Genomic DNA, 20,969 nt, shown 5'->3' on the forward strand with positions numbered 1-20,969 from the left:
AGAAAACCAAAACTTGCTGTGTTTTCAAAAGATGTCTCATATTCTAGTTATGTATGTTCTATGTGTCACATGGGCAAACAAAGGTGGCTGTGGGATTCCCACACCCAGAATCCTCTTGGCTGGGAATGAGCACTTAAATCATCATGAGTCTAAAAGGGGCAGGAGAACAGGGCATCTGATTGCCAAAGCAAATGGTCCTTGGTAATTCTGAGAGTATTGCCACACTGATGAGAAGAAAAGGTGAAGGTGATATTTCATCCACTGTTCCCAGTACATCCTCTCCTTACCTGACCTCTGAAATGGAGCCATTGGCCTTGAAAAGCCTGGTGTCTAAAATTAATGTTCTTCCCCTTCTGACTAAGAAGGCAACAGCTGAGCAACATGAGATCAAGGACCATATTAGTTTAAACAGGGGCTCAAAGTGGCATTTTAGAGAGAGGATACTTCCTTTCAGAGTGGACACTTGTCTTTTCAGAAGACTTACACCAACTGAGAGTAAAGACTTTTACCAGAGAATTGCGTAGTCATCTTGAACTCTGCAAAACTTCCTTTTATCTGCCGGAAATTGTACTCTGCACTTGGAGTGGTCCAAACCCTAGGATGTCCTCCTATACATGGTAATTACTGTATTTTAAGTAATTGTTATAACCTCTCGCATCTCCTCTTTCTATATTGCCTTAAACAACAGGTTGTACCAGACTCCAGGTAGAGCTTAACATTTTTTATTTCTTTGCAAAATTGTTATATCTTGGACTTGTTTTCTTTATAATATGTTAGTTTTTATGTGGCTTCCTGATTCAACCTGAGTACCATCTACAGCTACATATAGTCATAGTTTGCCTTAGAAATAGCCATGCATCTGCCTCCTTATTTTAATAATGATTTTTTTCAGGGCAATTTGAAGGAATGCTAGTATTCATTTATAATGTATCATAGAGAACTCTGGTTGGTACTACTTACATTTCAGAGTGTTTGAAGTAAGGTCTTTGTGTCTAAGAAGAATTTCACAGAGCATTGGATTTTTAATAATTTGGAACTCAAGATATATATGAATTTTACTATCTGAGTTCAGAGAATGAAAAATGAAGTTTTGTGGAGATAATTGCAGGTGATTTTAAATTTGAGAAAAAGCTGGAAGTAATTTTCAGAAAACGTCCAGCAGGGGGCCTCAGCAGTCAGCGGTGAGAACCCGCTGCAAATTCCAACCAATCTCTCCCCAAACCCCCATACCATCAAGTATGTGGACACATACTATGTGTAGATCTCTAGTATCAGAGCGGTATTATGTGTATTATTTAATTTGTAATGAAAGTATTTCAAGGAAAGCACAACGATTTGTACTCCTTGATACCTAGCAGTTAATGACAATGCGCAGAAAACTATCTGGGTATCTTATCTGTGTGAGAAGGCTGTAAGGAAACTTCATTTTTAAAATAAGCATTTCTGGTGTAAGCAGAGAAGAGCTCTGGAATTGAGACATCTGGTGGAGATCACTCCCCAGATGGACAAAAGTCCCCCAGGGAAAGGATGAGAGACCCCCTCACACAGGAAGAAGCCCGTCCCGCCGGAATGGGAGGAGCGAAATCTGCAACCCCACCGAAATTTTATATTATATATTTTAATTATATATTATATATATATATATTATATTATATTATATATTTAATTTTATATTATATATTTTTATATTTATATTTTTTAGCCCCACCGAAATTTTATATTCTGTATATAAATTGGCCACTTGATATAAATCTTATTTTATACAGTGAGGGACACAGTCACCCAGGGAAACTGAAGGTTGCCTTTTACTGTTCGCTTTTGTAGGAAAAGGTGGGGAAAAAACCTTTTTTTTCGTTCAAAGTTCCAGCATTTGAAACTTGATATTAACATTGGCATTTCTCTTCCTAATTTTGGATCTTCTTTTCAGTTTAAATAGAAGGGACTTCAAAATTCTCACTGGTCATTTTCTTCAAAAGTCAAATATGTGAGTAAGTGATGAGAACTTTGTTTCCTTTTTTTTTTTTAAACAGTCAAGAGGAAGGCACGTTCAAAGCTCATGATTGCGTCTTAATTTACAAATCAGAGGGAGATGAAAACCACACTCCAGACAGTAACTTAATCGGACTCACCACCAAGATGTTAAAAGTGAAGAGGCTGGAAGAAATCAACACATGTTATAACAGTAACAAACTGGAGAAAATGGCTTTCTTCCACTGCATGGAAAAGGTTGAGAAAGTGAAATGTTTTCTGGAAGAAAGTTCTAGTGAACAGGACTCAAGATCTGGAAAGAATGAGGTAATTATGTGGTAATTTAGTCTTGTAAAAAGTATCCATTCTACTTTATCTATTTTTACATGAATCAGCAAATGTAGCCACTTAACAGACTCGTCAAATTCTATTTTTGTCGTTTATGTGAAGAATTAAGGAAATTTTATGGTTAAAACATTTTTCGTTGTGTTTCCCTGAGGATTATGTGTTGTAGATTATACACCTGAGTTTGGTAAGTAGATGCCTTTGAATGTGCATCTCTACCAGCAGGCTTCTCTTCATTGTGGTTGGCTTAGATGTTATGAATGAGAACTTCTGGAAACACACATTTCTTGAGCAGGATCAATTACAAGGATGGATCTGGGTGTGAAATTCAGAGAAGCACTATGCGGGGCACAATTGCTCTGTAGAAGAGTTTCTAATTTTCTCAAGACTTTGAGTTCCTCACAGCGTGGGTGGCATAACTGTTGACAGTGACGGTGAGTGACGGGGACAAGCAAACCTTCCCTGAAGGCTATGCCTGGGTCCTCAGTTGTGCACAATGAGGTCCTGAGCCTGATTCTGACTACTTGATCTTTGGCAAGTTCCTAACCTCAGCCAAGATGCTGCCTCATCAGAATAATGGGTTGATGACTGTTGAGGAAGCTAAGTGTGATAATATATATAAAGCACTTAGCACAGTATCTGTCATCATGATAAATGTTTGAGAAATGTCATCCAGCAGCAGTCTCCTCTCCTCTCTTGGCTCAGTCAACCCCACTCATGGATCCATGGAAGTGCAGTTCCTGGCCCAGGGTTGGCCTCACAGTATGGTGCCTGTGCCTTTCTTCTAGCATTTGCTATTGTTTTGAATGTTTGTCACCTTTCTCTCAACAGTGCTCTTCAAGGTCAAGACCTTGAATCACTCGTGCTTGGACTCTCCTGGTAACTAGCACAGAAGAGGTCCCCAAAATATCTGTGGAATGAACAGATCTGTGGAAGTGAATTCTGCATTCTTTTTTTTTTTTAAAGATTTATTTATTTATTTGACAGAGAGATCACAAGTAGGCAGAGAGGCAGGCAGAGAGAGAGGAGGAAGCAGGCTCCCTGCCGAGCAGAGAGCCCCATGCGGGGCTCGATCCCAGGACTCTGAGATCATGACCTGAGCCGAAGGCAGCAGCTTAACCCACTGAGCCACCCAGGCGCCCCTGAATTCTGCATTCTGGCTGAAGGCTAGGAATGAGTATTTTAGAAGATCAGAACAGATGATTCTTACTAGGTAGGATTGGGAAACATCCTTTGTCCAACTACTGTTCTGAAGAGCACTGTTCAGATAGGGATGGCATTTCTAACTGTGTCACTGACAATAAAGCAGGGCCATTAAGTAACTAGGGCAGAAAAGTCTTCTCACTGTCAGTCAGTATGGAATGATAAAATGTGCTGGAGAAAAGAAATGAGATGGGTTGAAACTTAGTTCTCTTGAGAAAAGAAATTTCCACGGACTAAATGGAAGTGCCATATGAAGGACTTCCTCCTTAGGGCTGTTTTGATGCAAATGAATAAACAGAAGGATTCCTTTTTCTGTTCATTAATTTCTCTAGGACAGAGAAGACAAAACAATCTTATTGGATAACTTTGAAATAACCAGCTACTGGTAATAGTTTATATGAATTCGATTATTTTTCCAGTACTGTTTTTCTCTGGGTTCTGTGGTGTAATTTTTAGAAGTAGGAATTATCTCTGAAGAGTGAGGGGCTGCTAAACTGGAACAGAAATGTTTTAAGGAAGAATTGTTTTAATGATAAACTGCTTCAGGATATTTGAAATCAAATGATTGGGGCATAATATTTTGAGATATTTTTTGAGGACGAGACTGAGAATGTTGCTCCTCAGAAAGGAGCGTCCTTCGCACTTGGTCTGATGTCCCGCGTCTAACCCGGGCTTCCTGGCCTCGATCCTGCAGTCGACGCCACGCGGAAGGTGGAAAGGAGTGGCTGGAAGCTCCATAGGTCCCATTCAGCTTCTTCTTTGTAAGTGGCGAAGGGCCCAGAGATGTCAGCAATTAATTTCCCTGTCTCTCTCTCTCTCTGGCCCTCTGGCCCTCTGGCAGAGGGATGGAACATGAAGGGGAGACACAGAGCTCTTCTTTCTGTGGCTGCCAAGGTCATAGTCCTGGAGGCCCTGGCCGGCCCAGTCAGTGGGTGCCAGGATAGGCAGCGGGCCCTGGCCATGGGTGGGTGGAGAAGGCCACGCCAGCAGCTCAGATGTCTGCAGGTCTACAGACAGAGCTACACTGACATGTCTCCATCTTCTGCTGGGGCCACAGTAAATCTTTACAATATCAGTTATCACTCTTCAGGGATGGTCTAAAAAAAAAAAAATGCTTGCCATAATGTACCGTAAGTGAAGAAAATTTATTCTCCTTTCTCTTTTTATTCCTTCTCTTTTTGAGAAGATTAGCATTGCTAATCACAGTAGAAAATGTCACAGTGATGCAGTGGAAATAATTTACTCTGAATTTCGAATACTCTAGTGATGTGGAAGCTTTGTTTGGAAGGTGTGAAGTACAATTTCTTTCTGGAAAGGTCTTTGCTCCCTAGTCCAGGCTGGTTATGCTCAGATTCCTTTATTTCCCCCTTATCTCAACCAAGTTTTTCTATTTCACTTACTTTTCCTCCACTAGATTAATTTTAACTATCTTCTTTCTTTTACTCTATTTTTTGTTGAATTCGTTAAATGCCACACATTCTACTTTTCTCCTATGGTTTGCTTACTTTCATTTTCTACTTCCCTTTTTATTCTGTTTTCTAGTGACTTTTCTCATTGCTTTATATTCTAGAGGATGGTTCAAAATCACCTAAATAATGCAGAACTTTTAAAAAGCTTATAGCAGAGATGCCATAACAAGGTCTAAACCTACATAATATGGTGTTGAAATAAAGTAAAACACAAAAAAATTAATCTGCTCTATACAAGGGATGAGCTCAGTAGCGACTTACATTATACTGTTATATTATATTATATGATACTATTAACTTGTAGATGGTAAATGACTCTCATAACTGTAATTAGCATCATTTTTATAGAATCAAGTCCAAGTTTTCTTCTTTGGTTAGTTCCTTATTACCTATATGAATAGCCCCTTGCTATACTTGCCTTAGATATAATTTACTGTTTAATACACACACTTCTCTTAGATATAATTTACTGTTTAATACACACACACACACACACACACACACACACACACGCGTCCACACACTTGTTTAATAAAAGACAAAAGGGCCAGACAAGCAGGGTTCTACTCTCCCAATTGGTTCTGTCTGCCTCCCTTTGCCTACTCCCGCTTATGAAACATATATCTACTTTCTATGCCCAAGGTTATCTGTGTTTCTCTCCTTGTCCTTTGCTTTCCCTCCCACCCGCCGCCTTTCTGTAGAACCCTGTTCCCATCCTCCATCTGAAAGGCACGGTCCCAGCCAGGGGAGTGAGGCAGAGCTGTGGGGGTAGAAATAAGGATGACTCTACCAGAGGCAGAATCTTAAATGCTTGCTACAAAGGGTCCAAAGGCCAAACAAAAAATATTTACCGACAGGATGTGAATAGCACTGAGTGGGTTGGAGAAAGCTTGGATCTTTCTATGTTGATTGCAGTTGGTGTGCTTAATTGCAGATGGCATTTCCTGACTAACCACTATGAAATTATACCACCAGCGGTGCTCAGAATGACTGGCGTGTATATCAAAATACCACGGCCGAGGGCGGACGTTTTGTGATTTTTTAAAATTGCTTTTCCCCACCCGCATCTCTTTGCTCCTTTGCTCGGAAGGGCAGTAGAACAGAGAACGCTCCCTGGCGGTGGCCCAGCCAGCGAGCCAGAGGCCCGTTTCTGTGGTGCTAATCGTCCTTGAACTGGGGACAAGTGCATTCGAGTCGGTGTCCCTTGTTACCGGCGGGTCTGTCCCTGCCCCTACACCTGTTTCAGATCTGTCATGCAGGCCATCCTATTTTTCCTTTTAAAGAGACAGATTGTCTGTTGATCGTGTAGCTGGAAACACGGATCGCAGGACCCCGCGAGAACCCTCCGCCATCGGGCAACGCCGGCTCCTCAGGAACGCGCATGCAAACAAGCGTGTGCTTGGGAACGCGCTCATCGTGCTAGATCAGGCGAGGGAAGGAGCATATAAGCCAGGTGGCTTCCATAGCCGCTCCCCGAGAATGGACTTAGTACTTAGAAGAAAGGACATCTGGATTGTAGGTAGTGCGTGCCTTATCTCGTCTTCCTTACTCTGGCGTGTGTTCCAGTCCGTGATGACACGGGGAGGTCACAGACAGGCTCCTGCTCTGGAGGAGACGCAGGTAGTAACATGGCTTTTAACTAAGACAGATTCATTTTACTGTTGTTCTATTTACCGTGCTATTTCCAACCAGGGAGCGGTGCTTGCCAAAGGAGACGGAATGCATGCCCCGTCTTAATCCTTGCCTAAGACTACCGTAGCCTTAGGAGGGGTTGGGATAATAATAGTGGCATGTGGCACATTTCAGCATTCCACACACTTGCACCAACTTTCGGGGAACCTCAAAGCAGCCGTTCCCGCTGCATGTTAAAGTCGGTGAGCTATTTTTGTTTTCAGAGCTAAATAATGTCAACGGTTCTCCATTCCCCTACTACGCATATGACTTAATTATGAAAATAAAATGACACGAGAGCAAAACTTCCGTCCCCCTTATCATGTCTATGGTGAAAGCAGCACGTGAAGGGTGGCCACCTCCCCTGGGGGAGCCAGCTTGCCCAGCCTATATGCTCTTTCTTTGGAACCGTTGCCAGATAATGCCTTTCACGTGACGCCGCAGCTATTCCAGGAATGGAATTCAGTCAGGAGAACAGCCCAATTCTGAAAGAAGAGAAATAATTCAGATTCTAAGGATTTTAGCACCTCCCAAGAGAGGGTATTTGCGTCTGGGAAAACAGCTCTTTCCACAAATTTAATTCTTTTATCAATTAGCTTAAGATACATTATTTTAATGACAGTATAAAACTGTTTGGAAGAGACTACGGAAACAAGCCTGGTTCCCAGGAAGGGGATGTACAGCAGTGTCCCTCCACTTTGCCTGATCACCATCTACTCTCTGTACAGAGCTTTTAGGTTTTTCTCCACCTAGTGAAACCCCTCCCATTAAATCTTTAAAAAAAAATATTTTATTTATTTATTTGACAGAGAGAGAGAGAGATCACAAGTAGGCAGAAAGGCAGGTGGTGGGGGTGGGGGGAAGCAGGCTCCCCACTGAGCAGAGATCCTGATGCCAGGCTCAATCCCAGGACCCTGAGGTCATGACCTGGGTTGAAGGCAGAGGCTTAACCCACTGAGCCACCCAGGAGCCCCCCTCCCATGAAATCTTAACACCACAGATATACAGTATACCTGCTTACGTATTACAGGTATGTCTGTGCTTTATACTTAAAAGGAATACTTTTTTTTCCACCCCTCCTAAAGAAACAATTTTACCCCTTTGGGGGGTGATACTGTCCTTGTTGAGAATGCATGATTTATAGTTAAAAAAATTTCTCCAGGGGAGTTGGGCATATATCCCTGTCCCTATACCTGCATGTAGATGGCTTCTTTATATTTATTCAACAAGGAACTGCCCCCTCAGCATCCTGGTGGTGTTGGAGGACTGAGAGCTCCAGGCATTGGACTTTCATAACGGCTCCCTTTCCAGGGGACCCTGACCCAATCAGTATTTCAGCGACCGTTAAGTTCACTTTCAGAGGAATTGCCAAACCTTGGAATGGTATATTATCTGATCTATCTTTGTTGAGGACAAGGTAAAAGAGATGGGAGAAAGATAGATAGGCAGGAACAGACTTTTTTTTTTTTAGTGAGATCATAAAACATTCTAAGTCTCTTTGGGTCTGACCTAGTGTCACCATTAGGTCTGTGTTTTCAGACTTGGTCAGTGTTGTCCAAGCATTACTCATTTTTGGCTGCTTAACACATATCCTATGGGAAATACCATGAGGGTTTTCATCTTCTATATGGAAAAAAATGAGTTATTCACCCAAGCTCTCAGAATATAGCCTTCATACTATTTCCCAATGACAAGGTCAGCAAGATATATGCGCTAATTGGGAATGTTGTGGGAATGTATTTCAAGGAGTTTTTGCAACTTTTTAGCTGTAAAGAAAATGTCTCTTAAGTTAGATTTTTATAACGTGTCTTATTGCTTTTCTCTCCCCATTGCTAATGGTTATTTAGAAATGTGGACAACCTATTGTCTTAGAAATATCCACAAGCACAGAAGTTTTAGGAACTGCCTTTTCCAAAGGCATTGGGAGATCAAACTTGTGATATTAGTGTGCTCTGTATCCATAGAACATAAAACATAGCATTGGCATACAAGTATAGGGATATCCATAGAACATAAAGGAGTTGAAAGATTTTTCTAATACATTGGGTACAAATGCTTGCCTATGTAAAGCTCTGGGTGTCCTAAACCAAACACACAGAGGAGTCATATTGTTTGTGTCATTTCAGGGTCTCAGAATAATTAAAATTATGAGAGTTTTATGTTATTCAGTATAATATGAGAAAAAAATCTTTTTTTCTTTAAAAGTTAAAGCAATATAATAAAAAATATAAATATTGCAAATCAAGTCTTTGCTCTTAAGTAAGAACATGTTAACATACTTGTTAATGAAATTCACCTCAAACATTAGAGTTGTGAAAGCATGTTGAGCTGTTAGGGTTTCTCAGACTTCAGGTTTTCAGTCCACCTTCATGGATTTCGCTACTTCAACCCCTATCGATTACTATTTTCTTTTTTCTTTAAGATTTTATTTATTTATTTGACAGACAGAAATCACAAGTAGGCAGAGAGGCAGGCAGAGAGAGGAGGGAAGCAGGCTCCCCGCTGAGCAGAGAGCCCGATGTGGGGCTCAATCCCAGGACCCTGGGATCATGACCTGAGCCGGAGGCAGAGGCTTTAACCCACTGAGCCACCCAGGTGCCCCTCGATTACTATTTTCACATATCAAGTCATTTCAAAAATTTTAGTGAAAGCAACAACAGAGTGAAATCATGGTTTTGATATATTTATTCTAGATTTTTAAAGACACAGTAACACACACACATACACTTTAAAAAATGGTTTATTAGTGTACAGTCTAAAATTACCCCAAATCCCTAATGATGAGGTGATCTCACATTAGCCTCTGGACCCCTAGACTCAGGAGGCTAGTTCCAGTTTTTTGCCATGTGCTACTTGGTACTTTCAAATCTATTTCTCATTTTCTGCTCACTGTGTAGTGACAATAACAAAGACCAGGGAAAGTGGTGATGAGCAGACAGCCTTGGAGAGCAGAGAAATTCAAAGTGTTCCTTCAAGATAGTGGGTACACAGAAAACTGATAATAGGTAAAGTCTACGTAGTGCTTCTTAAATGCCTAGACCCGTGTTCTCCCTATTGTCGCTCTTTAGGTCCCCTCAGAAGGCAGAGCTGAGACAAAAGCATGTGGGTAGATGGTTTGTTTTTGGAATTGACTTCAACAAGTATGGGTAGGGGGCTGGGGAATGTGAAGTAGAGAAGGAAAGAAGCCCCAACAAGCTCACATTGCGAGGCTCACCACTGCTGCGTAGGATGACCTCAGAGCTGTCCACCCAGAGGACTGAGGCGGGCAACAGTGATGCACTGGGTCATCACCAATGGTCAAGAGCCGTTCCATCCATCGGGTGACTAATCCCCTGGCCCTTTCAGTTGCGTATAGGTGACTGTCGGTTCCCAGGGGCGTCCCATGCACTTCAACCTCATTTGCAACTTTGACTTCAGGAAGAGCGTCTGACTTGCTAGTCCACTGATTTGGTAGGAATAACGTGCTCCTTTGGATCCCAGCACAAGCCTGCAGCATAATCCATGGCTCATGGGCTTCGTCCACTGGGGGGTTTCTGAGGAGCCCAGGTCAGTGTGGCATTTCCACGGGACACTAAAGACCTGTGCTCTAGCAAGGAAGCTGTGACTCAGAGATTAGGGACCTAGACACATAGGAGCCTTGGTGGTCAGCTCATCCAAATCCTTCTTTGAAGGGGGGACTCAAAGCCCAAGAGGAGTAAACTGGATTTGACCAAGATTCATTACATGGAGGGACTATTCTCAGCTAAAATCAGAATTACCATCCCAACCATGTTTTCCAAGTTGCTCTTTACAAAAAACAAAAGTTTCATTAGAGCCAGACTTTTTCACGGAAGGAGTGGGCAACGCTTTCCATGGTGGCTGTGAAGGCTCCGTGTTGGCCATGTCCCATGTGAACACAGCGCCACAGGTATCCCGGGCAGGCGCTGGCTCAGCCGGCCCGGAGCAGGGCAGCTTTTCGAGTCCTGCAGGCCTGCCTCGAAGGATGGCTGGCCATCAGCCAGGCCCACTGGCATCTTGCCTTGGCGCTCCCTCTTTCTAGGCAGGAGCATCCTGCTTCTTAACTTTCCCGTGCATCAGGCTCTTCCTCTATGAACAGTTCCCACAAGGCTTCAACTCAGGAGCTGAGCACCTGAGCAGCAAGGTGCCCAGTTAGAAGGCTCAGGTGGTGAGAGATCAGGTTGAATGCTGCTGTCAGTGGTGGGGTGTCAGGAAATTCTAAAGCAAGGTAGTGACCTGGCTGGAATGAGGGGCGTGTGAGCCCAGCCTCTCCGTTTGTCTACCTGATCTTTAGCTTCTAGCATTGGCATTCCAAATGTAAGCAGTGAACAAGGTTGTAAGCTTTCCCTGTTCTACTTAGTATATGGTTTGGGGCTTATCTGAACTAATTGGGATGAGGGATAAGTATAAAAATGAATTACAGAGACAAGATTTTAATTTGTAAGTGTACTTTTTTCTTGTGTCCTTGAGAAATGACTCTACCTTCTGTGCGATATAAATGTTTTATAATAGCATTTCCCCACATCCAGCCATATGGTTCTCTTTTTAAAAAAAATTTATTTATTTGAGAGAGAGAGAGAGAGCAGGGGGAGGGGCAAGGGGAGAAGGAGAGAGAGAGAGAGAGAGAGAGAGAGAGAGAATCTCAAGCAGATTCCCTGTTGAGCAGGGAGCCCCATCAGGACTTGATCTCATGACCCTGAGATCAGATCAAGAGTCAGATGCTTAACCCACTGAGTGACCCAGGAGCCCCCAGCCATACAATTCTACATGGACTTTTACTCTGCTATTTCTGGAATGCCTAGTGCAGGTATACCCATGGAGTTTTTAACTGCAGAGTTTTGACGGGGCATAATAATCAACCTCTGACAAGCATTGTGCTATCCCTCTATTCCAGAGTATCTGCCATTCCAGGGGTCCCCGTCTAGCTTGGACATCTTTGCTTCTAGCATATATTTGGTCTAGAGGCTGGTTTCTGATTCTGAGCTCCCTTGGACACTGGAGGATAAGAGAGGAGGAACTAGCAGGAGCTGAATATTTTATTTGGAGCTTCTAAGTCTCCTAGAATCTGCCAGAGGCCTTTGCACGTCCCTGAGTCACTCATGTCCCTTCAGTTCTCTGGAGAGGGCTTCAGATAACATCATCGTGCGGCCCCAGAAAGTGCTCATCACCCATTCCAGCCTAAACCCCAAAGAAGGTCTTAGCAACGCTTGGTATTTTCCCAAATTGTCCAAGAAAGAGAAACAGGGGGATGGAACAGGCAAGAGGAACTCATGATGAATCTTACCTTGTTCAGCACTGTCTTTCACTGGGACATCATCCACTAGGCCAGCAGTTCTCCAAGGGACGTCCCTGGGCCCCCTGGGGAACCCTAAGACCCTTTGGAGGTCTGCAAGTTCAAAACTATTTTCATAATCATTCAAATTATTGACCTTTTCCACTGCATTGACATTTGCCCTGGTGATGAACAGGCAATGATGGGCAAACTCCTAGCTCCTCAGCACAAAATACGGCAGTGGGACCAAAGTGTCCTAGTAATCATAGCATTATTCACCACCAGATGCTCAAAGTTTTTGTTCTGTTTTGTTTTTGAAAGAGCCAGTCTTCCTTAAAAATGTACTTGATGAAACAGGAATGTAAATGTAGTTAATCAGCCTGTATCAAAGTCATTTAGATCTTTGTGTCCATATTCTACATCAATCTACTCAGTAAAGAATTACTGAGTTTCTCCTGCACAAAGACACACTGTTGATTCTCTGGGACTGTCCCATAGTCGTTGCAGGATACGACTCTGGTTTGGAGTGTAGATACCTGGAACTCAAAGACACAAGCAATTTCACATATTGATGCCCACTGATGGCATCAAAAAGAGGCAGAATCTGATGAAACAAGATTATTTATTTGAAGGGTAAACACAGGATACGCATTTAGGTAGAAAATGTCTCTTTTCTATTTAGTCTGAGTTCCCCGTATTAGAGACATTTTATGTTAGGATCTCCCTTTAGACCCCTTGGCAATCTGTACTTATTTAGAAATTTAAGAATGGATAGTGACCTGTGTTAGGTCCCCATTTTCTTCCCAACCTTCCAGAATAAGCATGTTGAATTAATATGATAATATAGGTAAGTTTCTGAGTTCTTAAGGCTGTGTTTGCATTTGACTTTTAGGATTTATGCTTTCAGTTTGGTCTGTTTATTTATTTACTTATTTTATTTAACAAGCACGTAAGTGGCCCTCATTGTGTTCCAGAACCTGTTCTAAGCAATTTACAGTGCTTGTAAGCACTACCTGATCGGCTCCATGGATAACACTAATGATTGCTAACACTTATGTTTATTGCGTCCCAGGCACCTGTTAAGAATTTTCATACAGCATCTCAGTTAATCCTCAATGGTCCAATGCATTTGTATAATAATTACCTCTATTTTATAGATAAGTGAGGCTTAATAACATCAGGCACTTGCCCAGAGTTATACCGCTATGTATCATGATATCTGCTGAATATGTTAGCTTGCCCAAAAACATGAAAAGGAAAATTACATTTATTTGAAGAAAATTTAACTGGAATTCATTTTTTTTAATTAAATGTGAAGTATTTGAAAACAAATGGTCTCTGATGAATTTTCCAAGGACAGTTTGTATTATCTTCGCATTATCTGAAATGTAGCTTCCATTTGGTGAATAGCTAGCTTGTTTGTTCTATTTCTCTATGCAAACAGAGCCAGAGCCGCTAGATTGAAAGCGGTCCAGTTTCTTTGGCTTGATAGTGAGGCTCTGTTCTGGAAATGTGATGTAACAGTGACCTCTAGCGGGGAGAAGTTGCAAAAGTTAACTGTGGCTGGGCAGTGACGCCACATCACTTCAGGCTAATCTTGATCGTAGGGACTGTGTGTCTGTCCTGTGGCTGCAGCCATCGGCGGGTGTTGGTCCATGAACACAGCAGAAGCCAGGCGAGAATACATTGGAACTAATGCTTCTCTCAAATACATAATAAAGCTGGAAAATGATAAGCTAAACCAACTTATTTTATTGTAACGATACAGTACATCACATACAAAGTATGTGTTAATTAATTGGCTGTTTACATGGTTGGTAAGGCTTCTGGTTAACAGGAAGCTGTTGGTAGTTAAGTTTTGGGGGAGTCAAAAGTTATATGTGGATTTTCAACCATGCAGTTCAAGGGTCCACTGTGTTTGACACAGAGAAGGATTTAGTAACGTCGGCTTGATAGAACATGAGAGAAGGAAGAGCCCATTTATTTTATTGGACACATGTTACTGAACATGCCATAGGACCAGGCAATGGGTGGCTCATAAAGCCTGACACAGAGACAGTTAACAAAGAGTTATGAACTCCCAAATTATAACAGTTACTATCACCGGTATGACAAAAGGCGCAGGAGACTCCACTGATGTCCTGTCCAGCAGCTTCATCTCTTGATATTTCAAACGGTGAATAATAAGACCCGACTTACCTACCTGTTGGGTACCACAAGAGAAGTTGCATTCTCTACTTCTCGACTCCCCATCCCTGTTCCCTGAGAACCACCCCTGGTCCCAAGCTCAGGAGGGCACACACAGTTTACTAACAGAGCTGTACATTACTGGGGGATACGGGGAAGAATGGAAACTTACTAGGCATAATATCTAACTCTTAAGCTTGCCCACCAGAAGATAATGACCTCTAATTGAATCCTATCAGTCTATTTCCAGTTACTCTATTTTAATACTGTATGTTTGTATGATCATATCATCTTATGTGGGATTATTAATATTATTTCCCAACATATAACATTGGAAATTCTCAATGCATATTACAGAATTAAAAGCTCCAAGAGGTCCTCTGTTAAAGCAACAGAACCATTTTAACCAGGCACATGGGAAGCATTCAACAAATGTTAGCTGATATCTGAAATATTATTAGCATTCTACTTTATCCTAGAGCTTTCAAAATTTATCTAACCACTGAACTCTTCTGTTTCCTGACTCATCTTCACGTCTTAGGATGCCATAGGTGCACCTTGGGGAATGCTGGTTTAGAGAGATCCATTATCGACTCTGATATCAAATCACCCCAGATTCACATCCCCGTGGGGCCCCTTACCCCTGTGTGACCTTAGCCATTTAACCTGAATCTCTATCCCTAGTTCATCATAATGGGTGAGAATGCCCATCTTGCAGAACAATTGGGAGAGTTAAATTAGCTAATTTATCTGTTAACAAGTGGCTTGGTGCCTGGCACAGAGATGTGACCCCCCAAATTTAATATCTGTTCCCACTTCTTTATTTTCATCATACCTTACCTCATTCTTTTTCCTCTTCTATACCTTTTGAAATCCTTCCTGTCTTTCAAGGTTAGATTCAAATCACACCACCATTGATTCTAATCTGACATCCCACCTCACCCTGCCCACCAAGTTTTCCTTGACTACATCATTTTAAGTACACCATTTAAATAACGTGTGCCATTTGTGTGGATAGTTTTTGTGTTCTTTCTGGTAATAATTTTTTCACAGGTTGGGTGTCTGCTCCTAAAAAGCTGGGACTCCTTCTCTGTGGGGAATCACCCTCTAGATTTCTTTGTATCCTTCTTAGCAACCGTGTTAGGCATGTCCATTTTCATTTGTGCTCTAGTTATTACCAACACATTTTAGGAAAAATTTCATATTTTAAGTCTTTGAAGTGAAGATAATTATTAATATACTTACGTCAAATATTTTAACAAAGCAATGAGTAGAATTCCAAGTAGCAGAATATTTGGAATGATATTGGTGTTGGACATTTCCCCCCAAAGTTCTAAGAGGATATGCTTGAATAAAATTTTAATCATTTCTAGACTGGCAGAATCAGTTTTGAGAGATTGGTATGATCTGATACACTCCAGCATTCTTCATTTACCCACAGATCAGTGTGTCTGCAATAGAACAGCACCCATAGTTCTGGGTGTTTTCTGCCTCCTTTTGAAGAAGAAGGCAATTACTTCCTCTTTCTCTCAAGTCAAAATCTCTCTATCAACTTGTACCCTGAAATGGTTCTAATAAAATTGAGTGAAAATTATTTATAATTATATCTAAGGGACAATGCATAGATTCTGAAGTCCCTTTTGAAATTAATTATCCAATAAAGAGTAGATTAATTTGAACATAGTTTTTATTTTTTTGTTCCTCTTGTATATTCTGATCCTTAACGGTTGCTGTTTATGTGCGATGAAGATGGTCATCCGCTACAGATCAGAATCTCATTGTTCAAAGCATGGTCTGTGACTTATCAGCATCTCCTGGGAACTTGTTAGAAATACGGACTCTTAGGTTGCACCCAGATCTACTAAATAGGAATGCATTTTAATAAGACCCCTAGATGATTCATATGCATATTAAAGTCTGAAAAGCACTAGAATATTCATTACTCTTAGAACAGAAAAACAAAGGGCCAAAGTTTACTGCAAAAAATTGCTAAAACGAAAATAAACATTTCCGACTGCACTTATGAATATATGCTTACCTAAGTAATCTATTTGTATATTACATGTATACATGCACATACATATTCAGGACATAAATGTATACATGTGTTTTCTCCAAGGGGTCTCTCTGACTGCTAAGAGGGAACCAGGCAATATCCTTTCTTGAACATCTTATGAGAATATTTTCCTTGATAAAATAAATATGTCTAATAATAGTTCTTTCCATAAGATTTCCCAGGCAGACAAAATACAAAGCTTGCATTCTGGCCAGTGAGATTAGCTGGGTGAGAGAACTTGCGAAGTGTCAGGAATGGCCTGCTCTCTCTGCGAGGGTCACACTGGTCCTCTCAGCGATGGGTGCGGGCATCAAGGTCCTGCTCATTTGAGAGTTTGCAGCCCTCTGAAGAGACTGTGCGTCATGGAAATCCCTTGGTCTGCTCTTGTCCGCAAAGCAACAGGGGGTTTAATTGAAAGCCACGTATGTGCTGAGTAAAGGACTAATCCCTGCGATTCTATCTGGTCCCTGAATTTCTTCTTGTGCTGGTGCTTCCTAGCACGTAAGCACGAGCACGTGTTGTGTGGAGCAGCTGGACCCATCTCGTTTCACTGGCACCGGTTTTGGGACGGCTTTTGATTCAGAAGCTCTCAGGGTCAAGTGGAAAGATCACTGGTGTCTGGAGTCTGTGGGTCCTTCTGGCCTTTGCCACTCACATTAGATAAGTGACCTTGACTATGTTACATAACTCTCCAAGAGTTCGTTTATCTGGGAGGAGAAACACGTTGGAATGCAGCATGTCTAGACGCTCTTGAACACGGGGATCACCTAGGAGGCTTGGGGAGTGTATAGATCCCCAGCCCCCCAAGAGCCACTGATGAAGAATCTCCTTGAGTGGAGCTTGGGAATCTGTGTTTCTAATCACCCTTCAGGGGATTCTTATGGGGAGTGTGGTTAGCGCTGTTCTAGGGAAACCATTTGATTGATGTCCTGCTCATTTCCCTTCTTCTATCCCTGAACTTCTTCATATCGGCCGATTCTGACCAGCAGCTAAGAAGGTGATGTTATGTGATTGCTGGGGGTTGGTTAGACTATAAAAAGATATGAAACTTTAGGGGTGTCTGGGTGGCTCAGTGAGTTGAGCCTCTGCCTTCAGCTCAGGTCATGATCTCAGGATCTTGGGATCGAGCCCCCGCATCAGACTCTCTGTTCAGCGGGGAGCTTGCTTCCTCCTCTCTGCCTACTTCTCTGCCTATTTGTGATCTCTCTCTCTCTTTCAAATAAATAAATAAAATCTTTAAAAAATATATGAAACTTTGAAATATCTGGCCTGAGGATTCATCATCCCTACCTCTTACTGTGAAGTTAGTCTTGTGACCACTTGAATTTTCTTATCTGTAGAATAAGCTGGTGATAATACACATGGATGAGGTGATTTTTGTTCTGAGTAAATGCTGTGTAACTGTCAGCTGATATTATAGAACTTCTTGAGCCTCCTGTTGCTTGTTTGGTTTCTGGGGATTATGAATTCATGGAAAATTGTGGGAAACTATAGTTTTTACATATATATTTCCATTTCCACCTTGCATAACTCTTCTTTCCTTGCATCAGTTGCATCAAGACTAAAATGAGAAATATTTTGTAGGATAAAAAATTTGGTTCTCTCATACCCAGTGACAGAAGAGAGAGTGCTGGCTTTCTCACAGTTGTGTAGAAGATACACTAGGTAGTTAAGGTAGCCCACAAAAGAGGATTTATCCAGGATAAAACCAACAGATTAACAATAATCCGATAAGAAGAAAGATATAGTACAAAGGTTTAAAGAAGATTTGAGAACCATTTTGCACAACGTGCGAGCAGGTAGGAGACCCTGTCCCTGTCTGAATCATTATAATAAAATAAGTCTTCCTTGAATGTATTTGAGACACTGGATGAAATCCAACCCCGGTATTCTTAGCCCTCAATATAGCCACAAATAGATTGGGAGAGCAGTTGGGGACAGAGGGTCAAGGAAGGTTTTCAATGAAAGAATGTTTGGGAGGAACAGCCAAGGTCAGGCGGAGTGAAGCCTAAACCTTCAGTGTGAGGTCACTCCCAGCAGAAATGAAGCACAGTCCAGTCCCTTTGGCCCTTCCTGCAAAACCCTCTAGATTTTCAGTTTTATGGCATTGGCAATAAAGATTCCACTAACCTTCTGGAATGCTGACTCCACCTCCTCCCAAGACTCCAGCAGCTTCAGGGGTCATGGCCTGGCACAGAACAGCATTTCTAAGGTCACTGCAGAGTTGGCCACTAAGCTCCGTCAAGACCAAAGTCCAGCTCAGATGGATCCTGGCTGTGTGTGTGAGCCCAGGTGGGAACTACTGTCACCAGAAATGCAAGGAACTATACTGTTCGGCTCAGGCCAGCTGGAAAAGATTTATGAAATGCTTCTTAAGTGCCCAGATACCCTCTAGGCTCTATAGATGAGGCCAAAGAAATGGGATTTACAGTGCCCGTCACGATTAGCTGTTGGACCTAGGTCAGTTCCTGTAGCTTGCTGAGCAGGTATTTGAAATATGGGGTTAATAACACTGCTGTCATGCGGGCTGCTAGGCAGAAAACATAGACACTATGTATAAAGCCCTTAGCGTTCTGCCTGATACATACTGAGCACTCAGTAAATGGGAGCTCACGTTAATATTATTGTTACTGTTACTCAAGAGGCTTATCATTTAGTCGAGGTTGAAATGTCTGATTATATGAATCAGGAGGAAAACCAAGCTGGGCAAATTCAAGCATGGTTATTAGGGACTGTAATTCTCCAAGCGCAGCTGGCAGGAGGGTCCAGGCTGATCTTCTGTGGGACAGACCCACAGACCTTGGTTGTTTGGGGCTTTCTCTCCTCCCACTTGGGTTTATGCAGAAATGGAGTCACCTGCAGGACCACCTCACTACCATGTAGAAGGGAGCACTCATGGACATCTATTGCTATGATCACCCTCTCCTTGCTGCCACTTTCCCTTCTATACCGACCCCCTTAAATCTCCAACCTCGGAGCCGAATATCCAAGTCCTTTTGGAATAAAAGATAAACCAGATAAAATGGGCCCGTGAAACTGGGATCGCGGTTTGGAGTTCATTCGTTTTGCCAGTCCTTGCTGGACACCCCAATGGGTGGATGTCGGGTGGGTGGTGAGATGGTGTGGATGCAGCTGTGAGTGAAAGAAACTGTCTCCCCTCTGCCCCCCCCCCCCCGAGAAGTCAGGCCATTGAAAAGAGGGCTGAGGGAGAAGAGAAGCCCAGAGGCTGGGGGACCGGACCTCGCCTGCAGGTAACTCGCCACAGCCTCTTTGAGCACACGGTGCTCCAGTTCACCTCCGCAGACTGAACAAGAATGGACAGAGCCGGGCAGCATACAGGAGGTGCTCAATAAAGGCGGATTGAATAGGTGGACTAAAGAAGGAGGCACAGCAGAGGGAGATGGAGGGGAAGGGCTGAGTGCCCCTCCACACCTGCCTGACCAGAGTCTGGGGAGAGAGGAGCTGGCTCCGGAGTGCAGATAGCAAAGGGAAGCCTGTTTCCTTGCATTTGACAGCTCTGATTTCCTGCTAATACTCCTACCATTATTTTGTCGCCCCTAAAAGTCAATTCTGGCAATTCCAGGGCTCATTTCTGGGACTTCTTAGAAATGAAATTATACTTGGTGCCATTTCCCTTCCTTCTGAAATTACTATTGCTATATTTTTAGTATATTTTAGGGGAGTAAAAAGCATTACTAACCTCTAGTTTTCCATATAACCACTTCTGATGACTACTCCTTTTAAATACCTCTTCTTTTTTTCTAGGCCATCCAGCCTGAATTAACTTTTCTTTAAGAAAAGGCCTTTTGTGGTTTATAAATTTTAATGCAAGATGCTAACTGCCAGGATATTTTTGGACCACAACCAGGGATTTAACCAGCTTCCCTTAACAGATGAAACGAGGCGAGCCTGTATGCACCTGGACACAGTGACCCTTTCATCGTTCACTTTCAAAGTCATGACACCTCCTGGTTTTAACCTCAGGATGTCAGGAATTTTCTTTTAAAACCTGTTTCCTGGAAATAGGTCTTTGCTGTGCTAATGGATAGTTTTTCACTTCATATTTTTTAAGGTGCATAAATTCTATTTTTTTCCTCTTGCAAATAAACACACACACACACACACACACACACACCAGGGTATGGAGGGGCATGGTAAGAGTCTCCTCTGTATTAAATAGTACAGACCATCCCTGTCCTGGATTTTAAATATTTCATTAGCAACAAGGGATTCTTACACTGCCCTATTCATTCCCTGTTCCTCCTCGAACACTGGACTGATTATTTTGATTAAAAGTGCTGAGTAAGAGAATGTGGTCTGAAAATTAGCCTCTTAAGCAAACACCAGAGCCTTTAACCACATAAGGACCTGCTCCTCTGGCTATTTGGAGTTCTTGGTTCAATGCTGTAATTAAGGAAAACTGATTTTTTGAGACTTGCCCCCTCTCAATGTTTCCTTAGTCTTTCTCCCCCTGTGTTGGGCAATTCTCCTGAAACAGAGTCACTCCAAGCCGGGAAAGTACCTTTGTGCAACATTTTGAAAAGTATTCCCTCTAAGGCAGTAGATTTGCAGGAATATCCTTCTACATTTCTCATGGGCTGAAGTCTTGGTCAGCTAACATCACTTATGGGAGAAGAAAAAGGCATCTGTTCCTTAGGCTTAGCTGTGGGAACACACTGGCTTACCGTCCATTTGCCTCCTGGAAGAGCAGCCTTGTGTGGTGTGTGACCCACATACTGAATGTGCGCGTCCAGCTGGAACCAGAACTTGCTCTTAGCGTGCTCTCCATTCATTCTTGTTG

The 20,969-nt window shown here is 42.4% G+C and overlaps 1 protein-coding gene across 4 annotated transcripts in view; it reads left to right on the forward strand.

The window, feature by feature from the left end:
- Window positions 1-378: 378 nt before the first annotated feature.
- MYLK4 (myosin light chain kinase family member 4) overlaps window positions 379-20,969 on the forward strand; it is a 91,831-nt gene continuing 71,240 nt past the window's right edge. Inside the window, exons 1-2 of one of the 4 annotated variants that reach the window (XM_047734811.1) lie at window positions 379-617; window positions 2,031-2,295. In XM_047734811.1, coding sequence (XP_047590767.1) covers window positions 601-617; window positions 2,031-2,295 — 282 coding nt within the window. In that variant the 5' untranslated portion in view covers window positions 379-600. Of the gene's footprint in view, window positions 618-2,030; window positions 2,296-6,210; window positions 6,606-20,969 lie in introns of those variants that run through there. The other 3 variants (XM_047734813.1, XM_047734812.1, XM_047734814.1) reach the window with 3 other exon arrangements.

Source organism: Lutra lutra, chromosome 6 (genome assembly GCF_902655055.1).
Source record: "Lutra lutra chromosome 6, mLutLut1.2, whole genome shotgun sequence".
Lineage (NCBI taxonomy): Eukaryota > Metazoa > Chordata > Mammalia > Carnivora > Mustelidae > Lutra > Lutra lutra.